The sequence below is a fragment of the Leptodactylus fuscus genome, chromosome 6, assembly GCF_031893055.1.
Source record: "Leptodactylus fuscus isolate aLepFus1 chromosome 6, aLepFus1.hap2, whole genome shotgun sequence".
NCBI lineage: Eukaryota > Metazoa > Chordata > Amphibia > Anura > Leptodactylidae > Leptodactylus > Leptodactylus fuscus.
Window position 1 is genome coordinate 54,259,624 of NC_134270.1, and position 9,850 is coordinate 54,269,473.

At 44.2% G+C, this 9,850-nt stretch overlaps 1 protein-coding gene across 1 annotated transcript; it reads right to left on the bottom strand.

The window, feature by feature from the left end:
* Positions 1 to 2,048: 2,048 nt before the first annotated feature.
* SRM (spermidine synthase) lies at positions 2,049 to 8,507 on the bottom strand. Its single transcript, XM_075279951.1, has 8 exons — positions 8,342 to 8,507; positions 6,820 to 6,940; positions 5,699 to 5,791; positions 5,280 to 5,433; positions 4,640 to 4,723; positions 4,417 to 4,562; positions 4,088 to 4,210; positions 2,049 to 2,892 (listed from the first exon to the last, which is right to left on the bottom strand). Exons 1-8 carry the CDS (start codon positions 8,473 to 8,475, stop codon positions 2,875 to 2,877), a joined length of 873 nt encoding a protein of 290 aa, XP_075136052.1. The 5' UTR covers positions 8,476 to 8,507; the 3' UTR covers positions 2,049 to 2,874.
* Between the last annotated feature and the right edge of the window lie 1,343 nt (positions 8,508 to 9,850).

Consider the following 9,850-nt stretch of genomic DNA (forward strand, 5'->3'; position numbering starts at 1 on the left):
CTATGGCTGTATAAGTCTCCACACACCTAATAGGTGGTCTCTCCTTAAGGAGTGACATTATCCTCATAATCTGGTCTCTCACTTCTACCAAGTCAGTTCTCTCTACGCTGTGCTGATGAGGTCCAACCAGACCGAAACGGCCGTCCGTAGCTGAGAGACTAAATTGGTAAAAATCCCACATTATGCAGTAAAGGCTTCTGGGAAAGTCGGGCATGATGTTCAGGGTGCTTCCTATAGAGGTCAGAATAACAGAGGCACTTTCTCCCTATTTACATCTTGGGAGACAGATTTGCATATTCTTTCCAGGTTTGCATTGAAATTGTGGACACTTTTCTTATCCCATCTATCAAATGGATGTTTGAGGATGATGAAATCATTTTTCAAAATGATAATGCATCTTGTCATAGAGCAAAAACTGAAAACATTCCTTGAAGAAAAACACATAAGGTCAATGTCATGGCTTGCAATCCAATTGAAAATCTGGGGGGGAAGTTAAAGAAAATGGTCCATGACAAGGCTCCAACCTGCAAAGCTGATCTGGCAACAGAAATGGCTGGAGTCAGATTGATGAAGAGTCCTGTTTATCACTCATTAAGTCAATGCCTCAGAGACTGCGAGCAGTTATAAAAGCCAGAGGTGGTGCAACAAAGTACTAGTGATGTGGTAGAGTGTTATTTTGTTTGTTTTTCATGATTCCATATTTTTTTCCTCAGAATTGAGTGATTCCATTATTTATTCCCTGTACTTGTTCTAAAAATCTAACTGTTACAGGCTACCACAATTATTTTTCTTGATTTCTTTTAGTGTTTCTTAAAGCTAGAAAGTTGCCATATGAAATGTCTTTAGTTTTTTTTTCATGGCTGTGATCTGCTTTTTTGCAACAACATTAAACAACTGAAGGAACCATCCTCAGGGACTGGTGATTCCATAGTTTTTGCCAGGAGATGTACATCTTGCAGGGAAGAATTGCTGGAAACTTCCTGTTCACAAAGATCTCCTGAAGTAGAACAACCTTCTCCAACTGGACTTTAAATTCCTACAGCCGGCGGGATGGAGACTGAACAACAAAGATTGATGGATAAGGAATAGAGATGAGCGAACACTGTTCGGATCATCCGATCCGAACAGCACGCATGCATAGAAATGAATGGAAGCACCTGTGACGCCAGGCGGCCATCGGCAAAGTCAGCGTCACAGGTGCTTCCATTCATTTCTGTGGGTGCGTGCTGTTCGGATCGGCTGATCCGAACAGTGTTCGCTCATCTCTAATAAGGAACTTTCTAATAAAGTCATCCAAACCATGTTGGCCTCCAAGAGACCCATAACTATATATGTGACAGAATTTGGGGAAAATTCATGGCTTAGCGTTCCCAAACGAATACTTCAGCATCTTTTCCCTTCCTACTTAATTTCCTTTAACAGGAATTTGACAAGAGCTTTAAACTACTTTCTTCTGCCATCAATACCTCGGCTAATGGTTCTTTCTCCAACCAGCTTCTAGTCTGAAGATTTTTCAGGGCCATCAGAAATCTCAGATCACTAGTCGGACATCTCTTTTCATCTTGGGATCTTTCTAAACCTCTTCCACTGTCATCTCTGAAGTATCGTTTTAGGAAACTGCTCATTACTGCCTCAGCCCTATCTAAAGTATCTTTGTCATGCCCTCATTCTCAGAACAGTTACATACTTTCTGCCAATAAAGTTCATCAAGAGGTCTACTTACCATCATTCTTTCCAGACCCTCAGAATTAGGAACAGAAGCAGCAATCTGGCAAGAGGGCAGATGTATCAATCTACTTAGGCAGAGCTAGTGACCTTAGGAATTCAGACCTCCAATTTATTTATTTTTTTTTAATTTCAAGGAGGGAATAAGGGGTTAAAAGCAGGCAAATCTCTGGCAAGCCGGATCACAACTTGGAGGTCTGAATTCCTAAGGTCACTAGCTCTGCCTAAGTAGATTGATACCTCTGCCCTCTTGCTACTTCTGTTCCTAATTCTGAGGGTCTTTCACCAAGGCGACCACATGACTGCACTAATGAAATCTGCACAATAACAGGCTTAAGTGAGCAACATTTTAATATAAAGCAGGACGTTGTATTATTTACACCTTATCTTTTTTCCAACATGGCAGAAAATACACGATATAGAAGAGACACAGAGGAAGTAACTAATGCAGCCAAGGTTTATTATTACTCCTACCAATATAAGGAGCCACAAATCACCAAGATGCAGTGACAGAGGGCGACTGCTATATTGGGATCTGTTTACTGACAGGTAACATTCAGTGATTACAGTTCTCTCTTCAAGGCAAATCTCATCCTCCCCATACTCCTCCACTTCAATTGATAAACCTTCTGGCCAAGCAGACAGATATGAACCATTGCTGGCTGAGGGGGGAGGGGAAACATTTCACGACCCACTGTTCTTTCCCATAATATCAGGAAAGGTGAATACTAGCAGCTTGTAGGTCGAATTAGCATTGGTATTGTATTAAATAGATATATGTAACATACATGATAATGACAATGCTGGCAATAAGTGGAGTAGACAAAAGTTTGGCAGCCTCAAGTTAACCCTTGCAGAAGCAGCCACTGTATGATAAGTGAATGGGATTACAGAGCTTTGCTTCAGGAAGGGTTAACAGAAGCAATAAGACAGAAAGAAGATGCATGCGGAAAATGTAACACATTGTACCCATGTTTTCTAGGTCTTAAAGGGGCATAGACAAGTGTACAGATCACAGTTGCCGGCATTGGAATAGAGCCAAGAGGATCGGCCAAGTCCTGCGTCCCATTCACATGGGAGGGCGGCTTGTGTTCTCTGGTTGAAAGGCCGAGGACTTCTAAAGAAATAGACGTCGTGTCTGCTCACGGGTCACACATCACTGAGCGCCTGATGGGGAAGAGGGATGGATACTTGTTAAAATGAAGAGGCATCTCCCAGACAGCCAAATCCCAAGACAATCACACACACACCAGATCTTAGAGTGAACAGACTTCAACAGAACAAAGAGGACAAGTGTAATACTGTTAGAAGGGAAGGGGCTCCAAAGGAGGAGAGTCACTGGGACAGGCCCCTTTAAACTGCATCATCTAAAGGATATAGTTTAAAGAATTACACCCAAAAGAGTTTGACATCACATGGCAGCCACTACCTGGGCTGGTGAGAACCCTACATAGAACAGCACCCATTTCATTCAAGAGTCTATAAGGCTTCATGCCCATCATTGCACATCCACTTCTACGGCCTCATGTACACTACTTTTTTGTATGAATCAGTGTTTGGGCAGCAGGAAAAAGCAGCAAAATATAGAGTGCGTTCCATCTTTGTTTTTGCAGCTCAGTCTTTGGTCACTCTACACAAAGGGCCCATGGACAACACAGACAGCACAGCATTGTCATCCTGATGCTGTCTGTTCTATTTTCCCCATGTACATGCACGATTACTAAACCCTTAAAAAGGACTACATGCCTCACTTCCTACACAGATAATGGCCATATGCACTCCATTATTATGCAGTAAGCTCCAGAATGGTCCGGTTGTCATTTTAATACCGTAGTGTTCGGGCGCTTACTGCATAAGTGACTATGATCCAGCAAGTTCTATGCACACAGCCTTGTTCAGTCTGAGTAATGCAGTTCATGCCTCGCCCATTGTAAACTTGCACATGAAAAACACCTGTGTCAAGGAAGGTCAGAGGACATTTCTGACAGGAGAAGCCTTCAGGGGCTGTGACTACATAGTTACATAGTTGATGAGGTTGGATAAAGACATTAGTCCATCAAGTCCAACCTATAACCCTACAGTGTTGATCCAGGGGAAGGCAAAGACTAGTGGGATAAGGAAGGCAAGACTAGTGGGACGCATCATTTACATATAGGCACATGACATTATCTGCCCCTGTTCTGGAGTTTAATGTATACAATTATTCTCTCTAATTTTAGCAGTTGTCTCCACCATGTAGCAGGTCTACAACTCCTAGACTGCCCTAAAAGCGAGCCAACAAGATGGGAATTGAAATATTGCCAAAGATTGGAGACTTTACCCTTCTCCAATGGAGGGTTTCATGTAATATACACAATCTTACCCTTCGTGTAAACTCTGGGAGAACGAATGCTGCACGGTGAATGTTGGAATTGTAGTATCTGAGGTTCATCTCATCAACCTGCTCCTGAGTCAGTGGTTGCACAGGTTCCCGGAAATTTGTGTTCTGTATTACAAAGAGTTATTATTACAAAAGCTGAACACACACATTAGTATTCTCCACTTAAAATCATTTGTGGGCTGACAAGGTGACAATCTGAACCTGGTGCCCACAGTAGTTGTCTCTTCAAGATCCTCCTGACCCTTGGCTAAGAGATACATGGTTGCAACGAGAGTCTGAATAAATGGAGAAATGTCTCTAATAAAACTTACTGGGTTTTTGCTGCAGAGCATGAAGCCGATCTGGCCACTGGGATAGGTGGGGATGGTGCAGTACGCATATTCTACCACAGGAAACAGAGTCTTGCAAAACTGGTGCATCTCCTTAATAAGGTCCAAGTGTAGCCACTGACATTCCCCTGAATAGGAGCAAAGAGTAGGGGTTAATGGAGGAAGAGGCCCTGGTGGGAAGATCACAAAAGGAAGACAATCTTACCTTGACAGCAGAGGATTCCTCCCTCCCTGAGTGCTGTCTTCATGAGTTGGTAATAAGACTCTTTAAAGAGAGACTCCGCAGGACCTATGAGCAAACAGTTATGATAAGGAAAAAACAGATCATAGTAAACGGAGTATTAAGATAGATGGCTCCTCTGTTTCCCCAGTGATAGTTGCTGGCAGCCATAAATGTAGAATTTGCCTGTAGTGGGGGTAAAGTGGGTGCCGAATGCTGCCTCGGATAACATGACCGACAGCAATGGACTGCCAAGGCAAGCCGTGGCACCTGCACAATTTAAATGCTGTGGCAAGACGCAATTGTGGCTTATAAAGTGTTAAGAGCATCAATACTGGAAGCTCCTGAGCCTTCTGCAGGAGCGCTCATGTGCATGAAGGAATTAAAGGAGCACTCCTAGCACATCACACAAATCTCAGGTTTCACCCACTTAAGGTTCATTCACATGATAGTGAAAAACATCCATCATATGGCCGTTATTTAGAACACATTGATTCCAATACGTCTTAAACAGAAAACCAAACCGATTCAAAATGGCTGTTAAAACCAAACATAATACCTTAGACCTTGCACCAGGACAGAACAAAGTCTGACTTTCCCTTGCTTAACCCGTACACAATCTTACCAACAGGGTCGGAGGAATCTGTGATAATGACATCGAATGCGTCTTGGTTCTGTTTCATGAACTGGAAACCGTCACCTACGTGTAAAGTGAGTTTAGGACTGGAGTAACCAACAGCCATGCCGGGCAGATACTGCTTGGAGACATTGATTACCTCCTGGAAGACAAACATCCACATCCTTCATTTCATAAATGGCTGTTACCACAGGGGTTCTCACCCAGCTTTTCTAGACTCCTGATTGGTAAATTTGTCTATGGAAGAACGTGTCCCTGATATTTCACCACATAACTAGGCAGATGTTGCTATTCAGGACTCTAGAGAAGCTGTGTGGCAAACCCAACAAAATCTGCAATGCAAGTCATATTGGGGTTATCACAAAATGGAAAAGAATAGACGTATGTTCTGAGGTCACCGCACTCACCTCATCAATCTCACACTGCACCACAGACTCCACGGACGGATGCTTCACCACCTCTCTCAAAACCCCTCCATCGCCACCGCCAATGATGAGCACCTGGGAGGACATCAAATACAACTATTATATGATGGCCAAGAAGAGGCGAAAAATCACCTGTCAGTCTGCAGACCTTTTGTAGACATCTAGCAGTCAACGGGTGGTTATCCCTTTAAGTTAAAGAAGTGGTCCTAAGTCAAATTAGTTTTACCCTTCTCCACTGTAGTCTATGATGTAAGGTCTGCTGCGGCCTAGGCCCTGCACCATTTTCCTCAAATACACTGATGTGGGAGGGAGGAAGGAAGGGGAGATGGAATGGATTCCTCTAAGGCTCCGTTCCCACGGAATAACGCGCTGTTCATTTAGACACGTAAACACGTGTAAGAGAGAAGCGCTTCAAAACAGATCCCAGTGATTTCAATGGGTAGGGCGCGTAACCCAGCACCCATTGAAATCAATGGGATCTGTTTTGAAGCGCCTCACTCTGAAACGTGTTAACGTGTCTAAATGAGTGGCGCGTGACTCCGTGGGACCAGGGCCTAAAGGATCTAATTATTTTCTTTTTACCTTTTGGATTGCAGTTTGAGAACAGGTAGGATATCTTGGGGGATATACTCTATACTCTCAGTGGGGGGTTCAAGAAAAATGACCTACGGCTAAGCGAGCCTTCACACGGAGTATACGCTCTGCTCATTCTGAACGAAAAAAGCCTCCCATTGATTTCAATGGGGAGCGCATGTATGCCGGCACTCATAGAAATCAATGGGAGCTGGTTTTTACTTGCTCATTCTGAACGAGTTTTACGTTCAGAATGAGCGGAGCGTTTACTCCGTGTGAAGGCTCCCTAAGGCCCCACAATGCAGAAAAGTTGCTTTTTTGTTAAGCCAAAAGCCAAGAATGGCTTCAGAAAGAATGGGAACTACATAGGAAGCTTTTATCTCCCTTCCGCTCAGTCCACTTCTGACTCAAAAACCACAGCACAATCTACAACACTGCTTTTCTGCAGTGTGGGGCCTCCACCTAAGTATTAGTATTCTAAACAAATGGTGTAGGTACTGGGCTATTGCAGTCTCTTTGGAGACCCTTACCTTCTTTGGGTTGGGGTGGCTGCACAATGGGAGGTTTGCTATCATTTCCTGGTAGGAGAACTCATCTCTTTCCGTGCACTGTATTAACCCATCCAACACCAAGACGTTCCCATAAGTCTTACTGCAAAACAGACACATTGTAGAAATTATCCAGATGCTTCCAGCTGCAGAACCAGCACATAATAGAACCAACATTGATAAAAAGTAGAGTCTGGACATCTAGCAGAGGAATCAATGCAGCTGAATTTTTTATTAAAAAAAAAAAAGTTCTGGTACTCAAATAGTAGGTGACATTGCACTGGCATTACAGTGAGTATACAGAATGGTTGCAAAAGAAAAAAACATAAGCTCTACTTGGTTTTCCCAAAGTGCTTATTGGTTGCGGCTTGTTACGTGGGGCCTTAGCCTTAAACTGTTCCTAAGTCTACATGGCTACAATCAGGATTATGTGCGGATTTTCTACACATGAAGTCTGTGCCATAACTGTAATAAGAATTAAAGTCAACTAGAACGTCTATTTCAAATGCCTACAATTGCGCAAAACTGTTCTTTTTTTTTTTTTGCACAGCAATCAACCTATAGGACGGATTTAAAAGTTTTTTGAAGCTTGGATTTCTTTTTTTTTTGTGGCTTTACAACGCGCACAGAAATCCACCTATACAGGAATAATCTGCACCAAAATCCACATGTCCAGTTGGTGTGAATTTTCCACATTGTTTTTTGTGCATTTACATGTAGATTTTTTATCCTTATTGTGTGCACACAGCCTAAACAGGGACAGGCGATCTTTTGCGGGTATAGTATGACCATGAGGGACAGCTGCAAGATCCTTAGTCAGCTCTCTGTGCACACAGGACAATCTCAGCAGAATAAGTGAACTAGGTGGCAACAAGCTGAGGCTGGCCTTACTGCTGAAGAGACCCTGGATGTAACAACCTGAGCTCTGCTATGCTGAGGGTATTGTTACTGTCCTCTAGTCATCTTCAGGATGAATGAGAAGAGATTACAGAACCCACCAGGTGACTGAACTACAACTCCCAGCATTTCCAGGCAACCTGCTGAGATAAGCATCAGCTGATGGACAGGAGGAAGTTTTGTTATAAAGGGTTACCCCTTTAAATGTGAACTTCCTAGATGCCATTAACCCCTTCTTCCTGTGGCCATGAGACACACAGGATGACTCCACTTTTCTCCCATAGGGGGGTGACTCGGCAGGTAGCACACGTGGCCACTCCTGGGTCTATACCATTCTATAATATGAGGGGTGTCACAGCTCCAGCTAAGGGCATGTTACGAGCTGGTGATTCATAGGTGATATGTGACTTCTATAGAATATTCCATAGACTGATAGGAAGCTGCACTATAGGATATTCTATAGGACACAGGCCATTCATGTAATGTATAGGCCATTAGCAGACTGACATACTGAAGGATGGGCAGGGTATAGAACATGCTAGGGAGAGGACACGTGACCTATGAGCAGACAGGACTGGGGCTCCGGGGTGACAGGTGTCACTCTCACCTCTTGAACACTAGGATCTCCTGAAAGGCGGACTTGTGGTGATGCAGAACCTCCTCCACCTGCAGGGACATCGCCTGCCCCGGCCACAGGCTGCAAGTCTCCCGGAACCAGCCATCCCGGACCGGCAGCTCCATGACGACCCCCGAGCTGTGCACAGCGCACACTAACCTGCAGCGCACAACGTGCGTGCCATAGGCCAATTAGAGCAGTCTAGAGGCGGGGTCTAATGACTGATGGGTTAGGGTGTGTCGCCACGTGGTGCCAGGGTGAGGTAGAGTCCCATATTACTGGCGCCATGTTTACTATGGGCAGAAGAACGGACTGCAGAGTGGAGCGCTGACCTCCCCGACTGTTATGTTACAGACCACAGTGTGTCCTCCGGCGGCTTGAGCGTGTCTAAAATGCAAGTAATGGAGGAATTCATATTTCCCATTCAAGAACCTCCACCCTTATAATGTAACCACACCCACAACCAAGCAGTACCGTGCCCACATGTTGTAATCGCTTACACTACAGACCCATAGTGCCCGACACAGTGGGCACGAATATACAGGGATTTCCATTACAATCTGTCCCTAAGAAGCCATGACACAGCCCCCTCCTCATTTCATGATGTGTGGCAATGATCACCACATGCAGGAACTATTGGCCTTGTCCTTTTCAAGTGTCATGGCACTCAGATGAGTTGGGGATTATTTGCAACAAAGTTGAAAAAAAAAAAAATCTCATTAAAAAAAGTAATTTTTTCACATTTGTAGTCAATGAAAAGTGATTAAGGCCGATTCACATGGCACATAATGAAACATAATTGGAGACTGTCTACTACTGCCAGTACTGTACATCCTATGGTCAGTGGCATAAATATAGTCTCGTGGGCCCTGATGCAATCTTTAGTCCGTGGCCCCTACCTCATTCCTACAGTGAATTCCTGATAGTGATGGTTATGGCTGCTGAGGATTTTAACCATTCTTAGTGTGGTTCTGGGAATCTGTGGTCTCCTTGGCTTATGGGCCAGATGGAACCTGCAATCTCAATACGGATACCTGTGCTTATGGGCTCATGGGCCCGATGCGACTGCACCTTCGGCACCCCCCACAAGTTACGCCTCTGCCTGTGGTGGAAAGCCAAGGTAGTACTGATTAGCCTCAGAACTAATTGACTATTTAGTAGTAGTCTCAGACTGCAGGTACAGAGGCTGAATCGGCCATGGAATCCGAGGCAAGAATAGCTAGATGCTTCTTTTATTCAGTTTCCTAAAACCCTCCATCATTGCCCTCATTGAAAATAATGGGAGAAAAATCCTGGATGGAATTTGAAGCGGATTTTGAGGTGAAATCTTACTCAGATAAGTTCCAAAGCCCTCCCTGTCACATAACCTAAAGGGCAACCACGTGTGTCCTCTGAAGGGGTGGGAGGAACAAACAAAAAAAAGTATGCATTGCAAAACGTAGAGGACACAGGCTTTCTTGTCTATCTTGTAGCCGTGGATGCATCTGTTCTAAGCGTGAA